At 44.8% G+C, this 20,681-nt stretch overlaps 1 protein-coding gene across 1 annotated transcript in view; it reads left to right on the top strand.

The window, feature by feature from the left end:
- Positions 1–20,681, top strand: part of LOC138262044 (receptor-type tyrosine-protein phosphatase mu-like) — a 306,256-nt gene that overhangs the window by 201,230 nt on the left and 84,345 nt on the right. Inside the window, exon 14 of the mRNA XM_069211767.1 lies at positions 281–432. Within this exon, the coding sequence (XP_069067868.1) occupies positions 281–432 (152 nt within the window). The remainder of the gene's footprint in view (positions 1–280; positions 433–20,681) is intronic.

The following is a 20,681-nucleotide window of genomic DNA, read 5'->3' as shown; positions in this document are numbered from 1 at the left end:
CATGGTGCTTTGTTTGTAACATTATAAAAGTAAATCACCTAATTATTTAAATGTAAGTAATTGATATTTAAATGGAATATAATCATGAACACTGATATATTCAATTTCAATCGTTCTGGGAGAGCTTTAGATAGAGTACAATTGGTTTCAGTTTTGTTCTGTTTTAGCAGTTTGGTATCACTACCTGGTTTAAAAGATGATCATGAAAGATTATTTATGCTAACACAAGCCCTTTTTACTACAAACTAGTCTCACAGTGTTTGCCTTTCTTTTTCTATAGCAGAATGCTACTGAGAAGATGGTGCAACAACTTCACTATATCCATTGGCCAGACCATGGGGTTCCCAGTAGGCCTACCGGTCTACTCAGGCTAGTGGAGCAGATGAATGCAATGAAGTCTCCGGACTCTGGACCTGTCATTGTCCATTGCAGGTACCAGGGAATTACTGAGTTCTGTGTAACGTAAGAGTGAGAAGAAATGCTTTCAAAATCCAATTTTCAGTTACATCAAACATCTTCATCCACTGGGTTTGTTGCATGGAGAACTTTCCTTGGTCCCTATCTGTTAGAAATGGGGTCTTTGGTTGGCAGTCAGGTTACCCCCTGTCCAAGCAAGGACCCTCACTCTAGTCAGGGTAAGTCACACACAATCCAAAGTATCCTGTGCCCACCCTCTGGTAGCTTGGCACTGAGCTGTCAGGCTTAACTTAGAAGGCAATGTGTTTAAAAAAATATATAATACTTTATCTGATAAGATGCAGGTCAAAACGAATAAGATGCAATAAGTATATTTTGAAAATCACTGTAAAAATGATATAAAGTGTCTTTAGTCTCTTAAAAGCAACAAATGTCTCTTGCAAGCACAAAGTACCTGATTTGCGTACAAATCTCCGCAAGGAACCGCAGAGGAGGAGATGTGTGGAAAACAGGGAGGTGTGCGTCGATTTCTCGGGCCGCACACGGCAATGCATCGTTTATTTTTCACGCAGGGAAGGCTTTACGTTGAAATCCGGCTCTGGCAGGACAAAGTCACAGGGGGTGCATCGATCTTGTGGGCATTGCGTGGAAATTTCTACCGCACAGCAGGCGGTGCGTCGATTCCTCTCAGGAAGTCGGGCTGCGTTGTTCCGGCGCAGCTTTGCGTCAATCCAGTGGGCCATGCGTCAAATTTCCGGTCGCTACACTGGTGCTGCGGCGATCTTCTCCTTGCGAAGTCGGGCTGCATCGTTCCCGGTTCGGCGTGCAGTGATTTTCTCACCACGATGCAGGCTGGGTGTCGTTTTCTGCAGGCTGGGCAACGATTTACGCCGCACAAGGAGTTCTTCTTGCAGGAATGAAGTCTTTTTGGTCCTGAGACTTCAGGGAACAGGAGGCAAGCTCTATCCAAGCCCTTGGAGAGCACATCTCAGCACAGCCAGAGAGCAGCAAGGCAGCAGGGCAACAGCAAGGCAAGTTGCAGGTTTTGGTTCAGGGTCTCTTCTCCAGGAAGTGTCTATGAAGTAGAGTGTCTACCTCAGAAGTGTCTGGGTTGGTAGGGTCAGAGACTCTGCTTAAATACCCAAATGTGCCTTCAAAGTGGGGGAGACTTCAAAGAGTGGCTTAGAAGTGCACAAGGTCCCCTTTCAGTTCCATCCTGTCTGCCAGGGTCCAAGTTGGGGGTGTGGCAGTCCTTTGTGTGAGGGCAGGCTACTGTCCTTTGACATGTAAGTGTCAGGCCCTCCACCCTCCCAGCCCAGGAAGACCCATTCAATATGCATATGTATGCAAGTGTGACTGAGCATCCTGTGTTTGGTGTTGTCTGAGTGAATGCACAAGAGAGCTGTCAACTAAACCTATCCACGTGGAATGGAAGGCACAGAAGGATTTAAGTGTAGAGAAATGCTCACTTTCTAAAAGTAGCATTTCTAAAATAGTAATATAAAATCCAAATTCACCATTAAGCAGGATTTTGTATCACCATTCTGGCCATACTAAATATGACCTGGCTACTCCTTTCACATCAGGATCTACCACTCAAACAGTATATGAGGGTAACCCTAATGCTATCATATGAAAGGAGCAGGCCTCACAGCAGTGTAAAAACGAATTTTTGAGTTTTACACTACCAGGACATATAGAACACACATGTTCATGTCCTGCCTTTTACCTAAATAGCACCCTGCCCTATGAGCTACCTAGGGCCTACCTTAGGGGTGACATATGTAGAAAAAGGGGAGTTTAAGGCTTGGCAAGTACTTTTAAATGCCAAGTTGAGGTGGCAACGAAACTGCACACACAGGCCTGAGACATGGTTAGGGGGCTACTTATGTGGGTGGCACAACCAGTGCTGCAGCCCACTAGTAGCATTTAATTTACAAGCCCTGGGCACATGTAGTGCACTTGACTAGGTCTTACAAGTAAATTAAATAAGCCAATTGGGTATGAGCCAATGTCACCATGTTTTAAGGAGAGAGCATATGCACTTTAGCACTGGTTAGCAGTGATAAAGTGTGCAGAGTCCTAAAACCAGCAAAAACAGTGTCCAAAAAGTGGAGGGAGGTAGGCAAAAAGTTAGGGGTAACCACCCTAAGGCTGTCAGGTCTAACACTATCTTGTGGACTTTTTCTGTTTACAAGCCAGCCATAGTTGTGTGGCAATCTACTGCCTTGTCTGAAACAAGGTTGTTAGCACTGGGCATTCTTGGATATCATCTTTAGATCATTAGAACATTGGAATGTTGAACATTCCATTGAATGGAGTGCTCTGGCCTTCTAAAGGCCGGTAGAAGCCTGGAGCATCAACATTCTAATGTTGACCTTTCACAGCTGTTGCTGTAAACAAAGGCCTTACAGTGCCTGAGGGGTTTTAACCCCCTCAGGCTGCGTGAGGCCTTTGTTATCCTAATTAGAACATTGGCCATGCTATAAGAACATTGTTCTTATAGCATATTGGCCTGCCATAGCTGGGCTATACCGGCCATTAAAGGCCAACTCCCCTCTTAAAGGCCCTCGCCTTTGACTTTGGCCTTTAATGCTAGAGCGGGCCTTTAATGGCCGGTATAGCCCACTACGTGGGGCTATAAAACTATTTTAGGTCACTGGCAAAGCTTAAGATCTACATAATACTGACTAATAGCCTTAGGGCCCAGGGCCGGGGGCTTTACCGGTTGTTAAAGACCCTGAAACCAAGTTATAGGCCTGAGACGCAAGCAATGGCCTATACGATGGGAGATGGCCTTTAAGAACTGGTATAGAGCAAGGCAGAAGGGCTATAACATTATTAGAATATTCCACCCATTAGGGGGAGAACGCTCTAAATTAAAAAGGGAGAAACATGATGACGAACATTGGAATGTTGGCGCTCCAGTCTTAAACTAGTAATTTTAAGCCCGGAGCTACTTCATTGTCTTCAATTAAGTTCTCAACATTCCAATGTTCTGCTGAAGATACAGGAATGCGGTTGCCAGAATTTCCTGTTCTAATAGTACTCAAAGAAGTACTATAAGGTTTGTCATGTACTCCTTCCACAGTCAGGGCCTCATTTAGAGCAGGCAGAAGAGGTCACTCCGTCACAAACGTGACGGATATCCCGTAAGATTCCACAATAGCCTATGAAAATTGTAATACGGCGGACTGGATAGTTGTCGTATTTGTGACTGAGTAACCCCTCCACCAAACTCTAAATCAGGCCCTCATTCTTTAGATCTAAGTAAGAACTAGTTAGTTTGAGGGTATGTATGGAAAATTGCATTAGAATTGAATTGAACTCAGTCAGTACATGTGCTAACAATAGCCATCTGTAAACTGAAGACAGCAGCCTGCAGAAGTTGGATTATATCACACTTACAATGTATCTATTTTTTGTACAGCCGTATTGCACAATGAAGTTATTTTCCATAGTAATCAATCAAGGATGCACAGCTGAGTAATGCAGTAGGGGTAGTTGCATATGGCATTGAAAGTGTGATTAGCTGTAGAGTAATTCACAATTTTGGGAAGGCACTGCACGAGTACTTAATTGACAGTAGTCTCCATGTAAACACAGTAACAAACAATAACATTTTATTTATCTTACAGCCTCAACATTTTGGAATGGTGCTATAGACAAGGGGCCATCTCTTCTTTCGGACAGGGAGCTAACTGTGCTTCGGTCATGGAGTTAACTGTAAGAACAGGAAGCTACCTTTACATTGAGACAGGGTGACATCTGGAACTACCTGGAGTCGTCAGAGAATGTGCTATCTGTAGTTTTAGGTAGGAGAGGTGTCCGTCCCTTCAGAAAGGAAGCTATCCGTAGTTTTAGAGAGATATCTGTACTTTTAGACAGGTGCCTACCTCCAATTCCAGACATGGTGATATCTGTACTTTCAGACATGGAGATATCTGAACTTTCAGACATGGAGATATCTGAACTTTCAGTTAGAAATATATCTGTTCTCCAGGCGGGGAAATAATGTTATAGTCTTGTATTGAAATATCTGTATTTCAGATAGATTTTTGGCATTTTCGAGACAGGGACATAATTACACTTTTAGAGATGAGGATATTTGTAATTCCCTTATGGAACTACCAGCATTTTTAGACAGGGAGATATCTACATTTTCAGACAAAGGGATATTTTTATTGTCAGATAGAGATTTCTGGAGGTATATGTAGCTTAAACCTGAGTGATGTCTGCATTTTCAGACAATGTGCTATTGGTAATTTCAGACTGGGACATCTGTGCTTTCTGGAAGGGGTTTGTTTGCACTTTCATGTAGAGACTTAACTGTTTTTCCTGACAGGGAGATGTCTGTATTTTCATAGAGCAAGCTATCTCTCCTTTCATTGAGAAGGCAATCTATCACTTCTGATAAAGAGATATCTGCATTTTAAGACAAAAAGATAGCTGTAGTTAAAGAAATGGACATCGATGTATCTTGAGATGAAGATTTACATATTTACAGAAAATAACACTATTTTCAGATATGGATCTGTACTTTAAATTAGGGAGATAGTGATAGTGGGATATCTGTATTTTCAGATATGGAGATACATGCATTTTTAGGCCAGGACTTCTGTGTTTCCAGACAGGAAGATATCTGCATTTTTGATATGGGGTATCTATTCTTTCAGACAGAGAGCTATCTGTACTTTCATACATGCTCTGCAGAGTTAAAAGGTGTGATGATAAAAGAGTGACACTACTTGTAAGTTGTGATATCCGTAAGGTGACGGTGGGGAATGCTGGTCTTGGTGCACCTGATTTTGAGCTATATTACCTATCCACCCAGGTTCATGGGACAGCCAGATTGGTCACTGCTACGCAGGGTGAAAAAAAGTATGCTTTTCCAGCTGAGTCCAGTTGTTATGTACTGGTGAGGGACAAGAATGCCAGGGTACACTTTGCTACCTGATCGGTGTGGTGATATTGTGCTGGTATGTGCTTGAAGAACACTGGGATGAAAGTAGCGTTTCATTGGAGGCCCTGCCAGACTTGTGAGTGGAGACTGGCCAGGTGCTTGTGAAGTGACCGGATAGAAGCATTGGCACAGTGAGCAACTTATACCATGCTACAAGTCTTGGGCCCTTTTGAGATGTAGTTATAAAGGGGGGGCAACCAGGGTAACTTTCTTCTTTAATGGAATGAACCAGGGGTTTATTCCATTAAAAGGACTTTGTCAGGCAAGCAACCTTGAACCCAAAAAGCATGACACTTTAAATATGATATGCACGATGAAAGCGTGAAGCTATGATTTCGCCTTATCGGACGTTGCTGTAGGGATCAGGAGACTCTATTAAGGAAACAGCAGATATAGGCTTTGTAATTACAGATGAAGAATATGGACTGATATTGACATATGTGCTAAAAATATATATGAACACCAATTTCAAGGTTGTACAGTATAAGATAATACATAGAATCTGGCACCGAACACCAGGCTTGTTTTTCTGCAAACTGCATACTAAGCCATGCACCATCACATACCTATGTGAGTTTATCTTTAGGTTAGAAATGTTAGGCCACCAGCAATGGAGATGGGTATTGTATGCTGAAGGACATTGCTCAGTATAGATGGTGATGCCACTGTGAACCCACCGCAAACTGCTAGATTGTGGTTTGTTCATAAATGAAGAACCTACAGTGTTGTATGTACTTTATTATCAATGCTAATAAAAAGTCATAAAAAGTTGTGAGATCCAGGCTTGTGATCAATACCATGGTTATTTTGTACATATAAAACCACAAGAACCACCAGAGGTCTGACACTTCGAGTCATACAAACAGGAATGCCCTTTCTAGTTCATAAAAAGTCTACAATCAGGGCTGTCGACAAAGGGATTTCAAGGCTACGAGGTAGTATGTGCCAGGTTGAACTATAAAGACCGAGGCACATGTGGAGTTCATGGGAGTTCCTGGCTTAAAACAAAAGAAGAGTTTCACTATCTTTGTTACCCAGCCGTTCACTGGCCTTAGTCCCTTTGTGTCTCCTAGATGTAGTTAGAGTAGGCTCATCAAACACAAATTCAATAATCATGATAATCCGATCGTCTTTTACTGCACAGACATGCAGCTTCAGACGACAGTCTGAAAACCACTTGCAAACAGACGACACAGAATGCTTGTATTTGTTTGTGGTGGCAATGAGAACTCATTGCTAAAAGTAACAATAATATAATGGACATCAGTACTTGATACTTTTCTGTAAACTGACAAGAAACTGGAGCATCCCAGGGTGTCACCCAGAGTGCCACTGTTTCAAGGGATGATTGACCAAATGACATCTGCAAAGTTGGTCATCAAATCATCAGTTTCAAGGTTGCCAGTAGTCACTTCTCCTAGTTTTACTGACTTGAAAGCCATCAGCTGTTCAACCATCAGTTCTCTGACAGTTGACAACCTCGATGACAGCAAGAACATCAGTCCCTCAGCTATCAGCAGTTTTCACCCTATCAACAACATCATCATTACTCTGATTAATAACTATTCAACCATCAACTGCGGCCTCATCAGCTGTCATCTTGTCAGCTGTTGTTCCATTAACTGTAGTATCATCTGCTCTTCCAGCCTCTCCCATTGTGAATAAAGCTTCCACTGCAAAATGTATTGTTTCTCCTCTGATGATAACCTACTGAGCCCTCCACTACCCAGGAGGGCAAAGAGGAGTGCAGGGAGGAAACCAATGATGAAGGAATTTAAATTTAAGCCCTTTTCAGTGAAGAAGATATTCAGGATACAGGTGACGAGAGAACCATTGGTCCTCATTAACTAAACACTCATTTAGCACACCAGGATGAATCATAGGAAGAAGGTTGTTATCCTTGCTTTAGAGGTCTCTCAGAACATGCTGTCAGGATCCACCTCTTCTGCCTCATTAGAGAGATGCTACACATGGTCACATGCCTATTACCTCACCTGTGGTTTAGGGTCAAGTGGACCCCCTTACCACTTTGCAAAATGTGATTCCAGACAACTTCCAGTAAGTACCGGTACAAGGGCCATCTCCTGAGTCTGGACAGCCTCTATCTTCTGCATCCATTCCACAGATACCCCCTTTGCTGTAGCCAGTCACCCACTCAGCACAACTACAGCCTCAGCAATAAACAATTACTGTTCAACAACATCTGCCATGCATACCTCCATGACCTCAGCTCCAGCAGGAGAGGAGAGTGATGCTGATGACGATGAAGAGGGAGGTGAATTTAGCAGAGGTAATGCTCATGGTCAGAATATCGATCACCCTTGTGAAATGGAGAAAGTGAACTGGGCACTTGTGCGGCCTTGATGATGCCTTCACGGAGCATATTGCCAGACATTTACCACGTGATGATGTAAAACATTTGATCAGTCTACCCTTCATATCCACAGATAACCCCTACTTCCTCTGATTTTATAGAAAACACAAGAAGGGAAATTAATTGGCATCTTATCAAAGTGCATTACCCAGATTAAAAATGTAATCTCTCAACCTAACCAGACTGATAAAGAAATAGAAGGCATCTGACACTTTGCCTGCCTGCCTGCCTGCCTGCCTACTCAACCAGATCAAACTAGAATCTGTAGTTTAATCTGCATGTTATCCTTCCACCATACCACTGGATCAAGAAGGACAAAAAATAAAACAGAAGTGGGCAGCAGAGTGAACTTGTTGGCAGTCACTACTATGAAAGTTGCATACGCTTCTACTATTCCATCATAGATGTTTCATGGCATCAGTCTGTTTTAGGGTAATTACCAGAGGAGTATAGAATATAGGACAAAGCTGTTTTAAGGAGTGGGAGCAAACTGTGTCTGCTTTGCTAATACATTTTTGGATTCTACTTCTGTTATATTCTGCCAGGTGAGCAATGCTTCTGCCCTATGCTGGCATGGCTCACTGAAGAGCACAGGATTAGACAAGTCTTGGAGTTATAGGTAAAACACATGTCCTTTGATGGGCAAAATATATTCAAGAAGCACTTTGATTACGCTTTGCAAATAAATAAAACAAACAAAGACTGTTAATCCTTAATCTGAATACCCAAATGGCAAAATTCCAATAGGAAGAACTGGAGGCATGATTTTTCAAAGATTAAAGTTGAAAAAGCGCAAGGAAAAATAAAGTGCCTAAGGTAAGCAAAGATTCACAGAAGACTGGTACTAAGATGCAGTTTCAGGCCGAAAGAAAGAGAGCCCTGATCAGATACACAAAATGGATTGGTCAAATAATCCTACTACAGGAAGGGACTCTGTCGCTTTCTTGAAGAAAAGTGTTGAACTTTCTTCTTAGTCCCAATGCAGAAAGAGACATTGTCAAATCCTCCCCACGTGGGACTATATTGAAATTGTAGCTGCTGTCAGAGAACCAAAGGCCGGATACCTGAAGTAGGTTTGTCCCACTGACACTCTACAGGTTTGGAGATTTCCCATTGAAAGGTTTCAGAGTCCGAGTACACAATGGGACTTAGACACTTTTTGAAGGTGCAGCAGTCTCTATGAGGAACAAAGCTGAAATCTAATCCAACACTGTGGAACTGCTGGTCGAATATATTGAAGCTCTGGGGGAAAGTTTTTGAAGTTTCATATTTTCTGCTGGTGCTCAGACAGACACGGGATTAAGCTTCTAAGGCCACCAGTACTTCAGGGAAGGCACTTAGAAACTCCCAGGGTGTCAGGTAGTGGCCAACAGCACAGGTCAGTTCAGGCCCAGTTGCTCTGGTCAGCTAGGCACTCCAGGTAAGGTTCCTTTTGCAGCATGTTGCATGTGTGCCTGAAGCCACAAAGAAGGTCAGCCAACAGATCCTTGGAGTCCACATCTTTGTCCTGGGTACACATGGGAGCACGTCCCCTACCTCACAGGACTCAAACAGCAGGTGTAGTCCTTCTTCTGTTCTTCCACAGGTCCAGACATTGTTCTGAAGATGATGTCTTGGGGTGCCTAGCACGAGCTAGTGGATGGAGGCAACTCCTAGCTCATCCTGGACAGTGCAAATTATCCAAGATGGGGAAACCCTTCCATACTCTAGTATTGGAACTTTCATAGGTTCACATGCTTGAATCATTCCCCATCGTCGAGATGGGAGTTCCCGGTACCTTTAATCAAGTAGTACTAACATAGGTTAAATCTAAAGGCCCTTATGCCTCTCAGTTTAGCACTCTATCAGAGTCATTGTAAGAAAAAGGACCAAATTTAAGAGTCCACCAATCAGGCGACCCCACCCTTCAGAACCTTCCTGGGAGAAGCTCCAGTTCCTCAGATTTTCTACCGCACGTTGTGCTAGGGAGTCTCCTCAGAGCTCTGCTCTGCTTTTCTCTATTTTTGAGACCCTAAGAAATTATATTCTGCTCATCTAATTCTGACTGATACCTGGTAAGGCCATGTCTGACAAGGAAAGAAAGGGTTTATTCAGATCCTGTAAAACCTGTGGTAAAAAGACGCACACTCTGAAGACCCTCACCAGAACTGCATATACTGCCTTTATCCAGACCACTCTGCAAAGGATTGCAAGGTATGTCGCACCTCTTCCTCCAAAAACCTGAAGGATACAGAAGGCAGATTGTTGATATGGCTGCAAAAACTTACATCTGGAGATAATCCAGTCTCTGATTCTGAGAGTGACGATTCCTCTACATCTTCCAGGAGGTCACAAAAAAAAGTGAGGTCTTCTGAGTCAAGGTCCTCCTCAGAGCAGCCAAGAAAAGCCTACAAAAGACCACCTCAGGGGCTTACAAAGGCCGCAGCCCTTCTTCATCTCCTCACAAACTCTCCTCAAAAGGTGAAAGAGGACATTCAAGCAGTTCCGAATGGGCTAGAACATCATCTGTGCCTTCGACTCCTCCTTCTAAGTCATCTCACTCCTTTAAGAAGCCTTCCTCTGCTCCTCCAGTCACCAGGCCATAATTAAAATCACCACAGTCGATGAGAACAACGGTTTCTTCACCAGTTCTGACGACGGCCTTTTTTACGACGACAAGGAGTTACCCACCGTTGACGAGGACAACGAAGACTTATACTACTACATCGTCTACGACGGTAACCTTGGTATCTTCATTGCTGTCATCATCCACGTCGACCTTATTAGGGGTAGCCTCTACCACGAAGCTGTCGACAGTTAAAATATCTTCAAAGTCTTCAAAGACAAAGGCAGCGTCGGCAAGTGCACCTTTCACGCCGTCGCTGAAGCCATGTACGAGACCATTGCCGAGCTCATCGCTGACACCGTTGACAAGAGAAAAAACATACAAAAAACAGGAAACTACAAAAATTACACCGGAGCATACTTCTCCAAGTAAAATAACTCCGTTAATACCAGTCCACCTTCTGGGGGGGGTGACGACGAATCGGATGATGCGGGTCCATTTGGAACAGCGCACAGTCCCTCACAGTTAAACCTGAAGTACCAAGAGGAAGACGACGAGTATAGTGAAGCTTATGACCCACAATACTATGCAGGTGGACAACCATATCAAGCGGGACTTTATGTGCCGAATACTTTAATAACTGACTTGCAAGCAATGTTAGCCGACTACAGAAGGCGTTTTCCAACCACAGAAGAAGTACAGCCTCAGCCACTATCATCTCCAACTTCTCAGGTAGGCACCCCACATCAGAGGCCTACCTCTTCACCTTTGGCAAATGTGCTCACGCCTGATATGACCCGTCCACAAGACACTGACATATCTGAAGGAGAACAAGAGAAAGGTGAGCTCCTTGACAACCAATCGGAGTGGCCCGAATATATAATTCCAGCTCCACCTTCTCCTTCACCTTCAAAAGTAGACTCACCTCCAGAGGACATCAGGGGATTCCATAATCTTATGGAAAGGACTTCTAAACAGTTTGCACTTTGCTTGCCATCCAAGCAAACTGATTGCTTCCTCCATGACTTTGAGGAGCCATTCCAAAATCTGGTATGCGCCATGCCAATAGTCAATTACATATGGTAAGAAGGTTTGAAAGCCATGCAAAACCAGCGACAGTCACAGCAGTGCTTCCACCCCTAGACAAGAAATATAAATCACCTGAAGATGCCACAGCATGCTTGATGGGTCACCCTCACCCAGATTCGGTGGCAACACAAGCAGCACAGAGAAGATCCAAAAATCCCTCTACACCAATATCCGCACCTCCAGATAAGGAAGGCAGACGACTGGACAATATTAGTAAAATATTCTCTTCAAAGTCCAGTCTCCATGTAAGAGTGGCTAACTGCCTTGCAGTTTTAGCTATATGTGACAGGCAATTATGGGCTGACATCGCCCCATATATTTATCAACTGCCTGAGGACACTAGAACAGAAGCTAAAAACATATAACATGAAGGGGAACATACATCAGCAGAAATAATTTACTGTGCAATGGACATAGCCACTACTGCATTTCTTCAGCTTGCAGGGGCTGCTGTCCTCAGAAGACAAGGTTGGCTGAAGGCTACATCATTTCGCCCAGAAGTACAGAATAAAATACTAGACCTCCCGTTTGATGGACAAGTGCTTTTTGGGAAGCATATTGACGAGGCACTATAGCCAATAAAATCTGACACAGAGACGGCAAAATCTTTGGGAACGCTGCAGTTTCAAAAGTCTTCCTTTCGTGGCACGAGAGGACATGGAATGCCTCATATAGGGGTGGTTATCAGCAGTTTAGATATCCATCTTTCACATCCACTTTCCAGCAATTTCGCCAGCAATATTCACAGAGGCAACCTCTGCAAGCGGCTTACAATAGGACTACCTTCAGAGGACATCCAGTTCGTCCAGCTAAGGACTCCGCTCGAAGATCATGATGTATCCATGTCTCTGGCTACCCCCAAACATCTACCTCTAAAACTAGGGGAAAAAATTGCATTATTTCTCCGGCAATGGCAAACCATAACATCGGACCAGTGGGCCTTACAACTGGTAAAGTGTGGACACACACTGGAGTTGTCCAAATACCTCCTCCCTATCCTCCTCGCAAGACTCCTCCAAGGTATCTGCACCAACTCAAGATAGAGATCAACAAAATGCTTCTGAGGGGCGCAATAGAAAAGGTGCCACTGTTACAACGAGGGAAAGGATGATTTTACTCCAGATTCTCCCTCATTCGCAAGAAATGGAAGGACTGGAGACTGATCCTCGATCTCAGAGAGTTAAACACATATTTGAAAAAGCAATCGTTCCGCATGATAACTCTCCAGGACTTCCTTCTCCGATTGAACCACAGAGACTTTGGGGGTCATTCTGACCCCGGCGGTCTAAGACCGCCGGGGCCAGGGTCGGCGGGAGCACCGCCGACAGGCCGGCGGTGCCCCGCAGGGCATTCTGACCGCGGCAGTTCGGCCGCGGTCAGATGCAGAAAGTCGGCGGTCTCCCGCCGACTTTCCGCTGCCCTTCAGAATCCTCCATGGCGGCGGAGCGCGCTCCGCCGCCATGGGAATTCTGACACCCCCTACCGCCATCCTGTTCCTGGCGGGTCTCCCGCCAGGAACAGGATGGCGGTAGGGGGTGCCGCGGGGCCCCTGGGGGCCCACTTCGTATTTCAGTGTCTGCATTGCAGACACTGAAATACGCGACGGGTGCCACTGCACCTGTCGCACCCTTCCCACTACGCCGGCTCCATTCGGAGCCGGCGACCTCGTGGGAAGGGATTTCCCGCTGGGCTGGCGGGCGGCCTTCTGGCGGTCGCCCGCCAGCCCAGCGGGAAACACAGAATGGCCGCCGCGGTCTTTTGACCGCGGTGCGGTCATTCGGCGGTTCCCGCCAGGCGGGCGGCTCCCGCCGCCCGCCGGGGTCTGAATGACCCCCTTTATGTCTACCCTAGACCTGAAGGATGCATACTTCCACTTCCCACTTCATCTAGCCCACAGACAGTAACTAAGATTCATGGTAGCCGGAAGCCACTTTCAATTTTGAGTCCTTCCATTCGGTCTAAAATCAGGTCCCAGGATATTCACAAAGTGCCTAGCGCCTATTTCGGCTTTTCTCAAAAGAAGAAAACATCAAGTATTCCCTTACTCAGATGATTGGCTGATAAAAGCAAACACCTTCTCAGCAGCACGAAGGTCAATAAAACACCAAATGCCAAAACTACGCAAGTTGCCATCACGATCGGGGATCATGGGGGAATGTGTTTTCCATAGCATGGTGCGCAATCTTTGCCTACCCTGTTCCACTCATTTCTTTGATCCCGAAGGAACCATGCACACTGATTTTAATAGCCACATACTGGCCTCGCATCCCACAAAAAAATATCTCAACATCTGCTGACAATGAACAACAGACAAGACTTGCATCCAAATCCTCAATCAATGCAATTATCAGCATGGGTCCTGAGCACCATGAGTTCACACATCTAGACATCCTGCAGGAGTGCAGATATATCCTGTCAAGGGCCAGAGCAATTAGCATCAATAAAACATATTCATGTAAATTGAAGAGGTTCTGTTTATGGTGCCAACTGTTGGGATAAGTTGTAGAATGTTATACATGAAACTATTGCTAAGCAACGGGTTGGAATGGTTGGGAGGTGGAGATTGTGAGCAGTGACAGTTAGCTGCTGGAACTGGCAGGGTTGGTAGCATCTTGCTTATTGGAAATAAACCTTAGGAAAAGAAGATCAGAATGGTGTCTTTTTCAGTGGCGACGAAGGTGGGATGCTGCGTGTCACCAATCCTGGCAGAGTGACAACCTCTACATTGTGTAGAAGAGGATCTCAGGAGGTTGCGGTTTCAAAAGACACTGGCAGACGTGCCTCATCATGCCTATTCGTGTGAAGACATCCTTTGGATGCTTGTGGCCAAGAATCAAGGTGTATGCCTAGGTGAGGACCTAGGAGAGGTCCGGACGTCTCACTGAGGAGCTGCATGCCCACAGGAGTTCGTGGTAATAAGGAGGAGCACACTGAACGAGGAACAAGGAACTACAAGCTGGGTGTTCCCGTGCGGTGAACGTCAGAGTGAGGTATTGTGGTGAAAAGTGGCGATCGTAACGGGGTTATCATTATCCACATGAACTTTGTTATGAAAACTGCGCAGTGAACTTGTGTGCCGCACGCCGGCATATTCGTAGACTATTTACCTTTGAAAGACAGCCGTTGTGAGGTCCCACGCCGCACAGGGGCTCGTGCATGGGCGTCGTTGCCCCGCGTGGTGAATCAGCTCGTGCCGGTCTGTTCTTTGCTGGCGTATCCTTATAGTGCTGATGAGGAGTTGCTCACACGCTGACATCGCACCTTGATGTTGGCGTATCCACAACAACCGACGTTGATTGGTGTTGCATTGCTTCACGTTGCCGAAACAAGGGCAACCATCTTTAAAGAAAGGAACAAGTGTTCGTATATTGAGGCTGGCTTTACCAGAGTGAAGGTGTTATCATTTCTTCGCATTGCTTCACGTTGCCGAAACAAGGGCAACCATCTTTAAAGAAAGGAAAAAGTTTTTGTATATTGAGGCTGACTTCACCGGAGTGAAAGTGCTATCGTTTTTGTCTATTCCTCGCGTAGTGGACTAAAAAGAAAAAAAAAAAAGTGGGGTGAGGAAACCAAATTTATTCTTGAAGCATCATCAACAAAAAATATATATATATATATATATATATATATATATATATATATATAATGAGAGCATTTTGCCCAATTGGGAAGAGAAGTGAAGAAATTGATAGACTGGCACAACTGTAACTGTCTGATGAACACTGACATTTTGTGATGTAATTCTAAGTGGTTATAACATTTTGTTTTGTTTTGTTATTTTCATTTATACGCAATGCAGTCAATAACACCTCCTCCCACGTTCTTAGCTCTACCTGGCGAACCAATTATGCCATGGGAAGATTGGCATGAGGCTTTCAAAACCTATCTGGAGGCTTTAGGTGGAGCTATTTTTACTGCTAAACAGAAATTAGCTTTGTTAAAACATGATCTGGGAGTGGAAGGCAGGAAAGTGTTGAAAACTTTGCCATGTGATAATTTTGTTGTGAATGGTGAAGGTTCTGATGAAGATGTAGATGTTGATGATGTTTATACTAGGGCCATGGGGGCGTTAGAAAATCATTACAGCAAGAAAGTGAGCATTGTGGTAGAGCCTCACAAATTTGTTTCTAGGATGCAAGCACCAGATGAATCGATTGATCAGTTTGTAAGTGCTTTATGGACATTGGCAATTACGTGCAAGTTTAGGGATTTGCACGGGGAGATAATTAGAGACCAACTGATAAATCGCACTAGAAACGTAAAGGTTCAGGAGAAGCTCTTTAGCTTAAAGGATCCATCATTAGAGGAGGCGATTGTCATTGCACGACGTATTGAAGACACTTCAAGATACATTAGAGAATTGGGAAAGAGTGACGCAGAACACGTTACTGTGCAGGAGATTGATAAGCTCAAGAGTAGTAAAAGTGACAGTAAAATTGAAGGAAAAAAGAAATGTTATAGATGCTGTAGTGAGAGACATTTGGCATTCTCTGGGAATTGCCCGGCGATTAATGTCAAATGTTTCAATTGTAACAGGGTGGGACATTTTGCTAAAGTATGTAACCAGAAGAAAAGTATGAGTAAGAAGAAAAGTATAAATTGCTTGCAGAACGATTGTAATAAGGGGGATAGAATGTCTTCGGATGAAGATGGTGACCACATACAAGTGTTCATGGTAAATGATGCCACCCCAGAAGAAGAATTGTTTGAGAATAATATCTTATTGTTAGGCAATGATCGTTACAGACCCCCGAAATGTATCATGAGTTTACATGGTCTGTCCATTGGCATGTGGGCAGATTCTTGTTCCCCATATACGCTCATTGATAAAGATACATGGGGTAAAGTGAGTAAGGTGAAACTAGCTACCTCCAAGGTTGTTTTAGTTGGTTATGGAGGTAGCAAGATACCCATTATGGGATGTTTCCATGGAACTGTGGGTTTTAAACAGAGGGAAAACATGTGTTGTGTGTATGTGGTAGAGACTGGAAGATGTTTGCTGGGGTAGAACTAGCAAAGGGCGTTGGATATTGTGTTGAATCCAAATACTGAAGAACAGGTTTTGACCTTGTTGCAGGATGATCCCAAGGCGAAGAGATGGAAGATGGAATTTCCGAAATTTTTGAAGAAAAGTTGGGTTGTCTGAAAAAGTTTCAACACAAAATTGTTTTAAGAGAAGGTGCTGTACCTAAGGTGCATAAAGTGAGAGGAGTACCATTGGTGTGGAGGGATGTATTGAAGGCCGAGTTGGCAAGATTACTACAGTTGGGGGTGATAGAAGAAATGGAGTCGTCTGAATGGTTGAGTCCAGTGGTGTTGGCTAGGAAACCCAATGGCAAAATTAGAATGTGTGTGGACTTAAGGGATTTGAAAAATGAGATATGGATTGACAGACATCCTATTCCTAACATTAGTGAGTTGTTGACTAGCATTCAAGGAGGAAAGGCATTTTCCATGCTGGATTTGTCCAATGCGTTTCATCAAATTTTGTTACATCCAGAGTCAAGGCATCTCACCTCTTTTATTACACCTGAAGGGGCATTTAGATTTTTACGAATGCCATTTGGGTTAGCTTCTGCAGTGTTCCAGAGGGTAATGCAGACCTTATTGGGAGATGTCAAGAACGTAAAGTTCTTTCAAGATGATGTGTTGGTGTGGGCAGAAAATGTAGAAGAGCATAACGTTGTGTTAAGAAGGGTATGTTCAATTCTGGAAGAAGCTGGTTTGATGGTTGAGAAGAAAAGTGCAAGTTTGAATGCGGTACTGTAGAGTACCTGGGTCATACTGTGTCTGGGGATGGCATAAAGCCAAGAGTTGGGTTAATGGAGGCAATTGAAAAGGCGCCGAGCCCTGTGGATAAGGAGCAGTTGAGATCATTTTTGGGCTTGGCCGAATATTATGCAAAGTTTGTGAAGAACTTTGCTGACATTGCTCAACCACTGCGGGCATTGATGAACTGCCAACAAGCATTTGATGCGTTAAAATACAATATTATCAAAGCAGTGGAATTGAAACCATTTATAACAAATGACCGTACGATTATATCCACGGATGCTAGTATGTATGGCTTGGACGCAGTGTTGATGCAGGGGAGGAAAGGAAAAGAGCATGTGATTGCATTTGCATCTAGAACACTTAGAGGTGCGAAATGTGCATACTCTGCAATTGAAAAGGATGCTCTTGCTTGTTGGTGGGGGGTCCAACATTTTAGAAATGATGGGGGTGATTCTAAGTCTGGCGGGCGGCGGAGGCCGCCTGCCAGACTTCCCCCTCCAGAATACCGCTCCGCGGTCGGAAGACCGCTGCGGTGATTCTGGGTTTTGCACTGGGCTGGCGGGCGACCGCCAAAAGGCCGCCCGCCAGCCCAGTGCAAAACAACCTTCCCACGAGGACGCCGGCTCAGAATTGAGCCGGCGGAGTGGGAAGGTGCGACGGGTGCAGTGGCACCCGTCGCGAATTTCAGTGTCTGCAAAGCAGACACTGAAATTCTTTGTGGGGCCCTCTTACAGGGGCCCCTGCAGTGCCCATGCCATTGGCATGGGCACTGCAGGGGCCCCCAGGGGCCCCACGACACCCCATACCGCCATCCGGTTCCTGGCGGCAGTGCCGCCAGGAACAGGATGGCGGTATGGGGTGTCAGAATCCCCATGGCGGCACAGCGACCTGCGCCGCCATGGAGGATTCTTTAGGGCAGCGGAAAACCGGCGGGAGACCACCGGTTTTCCACTTCTGACCGCGGCAAAACCGCCGCGGTCAGAATGCCCTGCGGGGCACCGCCAGCTTGTTGGCGGTGCTCCCGCCAACCCTGGCCCCGGCGGTCCATGACCGCCGGGGTCAGAATGACCCCCTATGTCTGGGGGAGACGGTTTGAACTACGAACTGACCATAAGCCCTTGGTGGACATCTTTACGACAAAAGGTGCCAGTCATGCGTCTCCTCAAATTGCAAAATGGCTGTATAGGCTGCAGGAATATGATTTTGTAATTGAGTATGTGCTGGGCATAGCAAATATGAATGCTGACTGTCTATCTAGACTACCAATTGAAGGAGTCGAGAGTGAAGAAGATGAAGATTGGGCAATGGCTGACATACAAGCTATTGAAACAAAAGCTATAGAAGAATGTGCGTGGAAAACAGAGTTGAGAGAGGATGTGCAGATGCAAATGTTAAAGAATAATTCTGACAAACATTGGTGGGAGTTGAAGGAAGATGTGGCAGCCGTGTTATCTGAGTTCAAGAGTGTGTGGTCAGAGTTATCAGAACAGAATGGCATTTTGAGGAGGGGTGGCAGAGTAATTGTACCGAGCAAGTTGAGGGAGAAAGTATTGAGGATTTTGCATGAAGGACATGGTGGAATGTCTGGTATGAAGAGGAAGACTATAGAGGATTTTTGGCAGGCCGGGCATGGATCGTGGAGACGAAAGGTTTGTTAGAAAGTGTTTGTGTTGTGCATGCAGTCATAAAACGCATGTTGGGAAAAGGACTCCCGTAATCCCCATACCGTTTCCACGTGAGCCATGGCAGAAAGTGGGTATGGATGTGTGCGGTCCATTTGAATTGGATGGATGTGGTAGAACCTATGCGATCGTGATGATGGATTAACATTCTAAATGGCCAGAGGTCAGTTTAGTGCATGATGTCAGATCAGGTATAATCATTGAGTTTTGTGAAGAAATATGGAGGTGGGAAGGTTATCCTGAAGTGTTGGTGACTGATAATGGTCCGCAAATTACGTCTTGCAAGTTTGAAAATTATTTGGAGAGCTGTGGTGTTAAGCATATCAAGACTGCCTTGCACATCCCAGGGAGAACGGTTTAGAGGAAAGATTTAACAGGGTATTAGGGGAGAACATTAAGCTGGCTGTGCAAAATGGGTTGAATTGGAAGAAGGAAATCAAGGACATGTTATGGAGTTATCACACCACTCCACATTCTCTTACTATGGAGACTCTGTTTATGTTGTTAAAGGGTAGGAAACCTTGTACCAAAGCTGTACTAGGTTGGAGGGGCAAGGCTGGCAGGGAGAGAGTGAATGAGAGAAGATTGATAAGTTGTGTTGCAGAGATGCAAGAGAAGTATGAAGGCAGAGGATTGGGTGGTGTGATGGACCGCAATTTAGCAGTAGGTGATTGGGTACGGACAAGAAATTGGGAAAAGACGAAGAAAGGCTTGTCCAAGTGGTCTGTGCCCAAACGCATAACAAAAGTGAGTGGTTTTAGCGTGGTATGGAGGATGGAAAGAGATGGAATGTGGATAGTGTGGTGAAGTACAATGAGATGGAATTAAGAAAATGTGCGTGACAAAGTAAGGAGGGGAACGGAGTTGGAGGCAAAGGAAAAAAGAGTTGTGAAGAGACCAGAGTATTTGAAGGATTACGTTGTCTGAGGCAATGTTAAATGTTAGCTAAGGATCCGGTGGAGTGAAATTTATAACCATATTCAATATTTTGTTTTAATCTGTTATTTCATATTCTTGTTAATTATGGGTATTTGTTACTGTATTTTATTGGAGGAGGGAGATATGTTGGGATAAGTTGTAGAAAGTTATACATGAAACTATTGCTAAGCAACGGGTTGGAAGGTGGAGATTGTGAGCAGTGACAGTTAGGTGCTGGAACTGCCAGGGTTGGTAGCATCTTGCTTATTTGAAATAAACCTTTGGAAAATAAGATCCGAATGGTGTCTTTTTCACCAACAGCAACAGCTCTTCTGTTGTGGGTTGTGTATTCTCTTCACACATTGAGACAAAAGAGGCATAAGTGTGAGGTGGGTGGGTCTTCCTGACAGGGTGGCTGGAGAGGAGCTCTACGCTGCCTGGATTGCACTTCAAAAGCCCAAGCTTGTAATACTCACAAAGGTACCCAGGTACACCAGGCCTGCCCTTGACTTTGTCACCCTAGACAATTTGGAGCAAGGACCAGGGGAAGAACTGACCAGAACCAGTTTTGGGGGTAGGTTAGGATATTCCCCCACACAAAGGCTGGAACAAGATATAAAAGTGGCAGTTTCAGAACCTCTCTTCAGAACACTCCTGCATCTGTGGAAGATTCAGAGGAAGGACTGACCTGCTGTCTGAGGAAGGAAGATTAGACCTGCTTACCTTGAACACAGGTTCCCAGAAGTGGCTTGAAGGTTCATTTGACTGGCTTCCTGTTTTAGCTACAGGGACAAACAAGCTTCTAGGGGCCTCCCCTCAGCTGTTCAACTTACCAGCATTTCTTGGACCTGCCTGACCTCTGCTGCTGGCCTCTGCTGGAGTGAGTACTGATCCCAAGGAGCTACCATCCAGGTCAAG

Source organism: Pleurodeles waltl, chromosome 1_1, assembly GCF_031143425.1.
Source record: "Pleurodeles waltl isolate 20211129_DDA chromosome 1_1, aPleWal1.hap1.20221129, whole genome shotgun sequence".
Taxonomy (NCBI): Eukaryota; Metazoa; Chordata; class Amphibia; order Caudata; family Salamandridae; genus Pleurodeles; species Pleurodeles waltl.
Note: the sequence above shows the minus strand (reverse complement) of the source record. Positions and strands in the feature narration are given on the sequence as shown.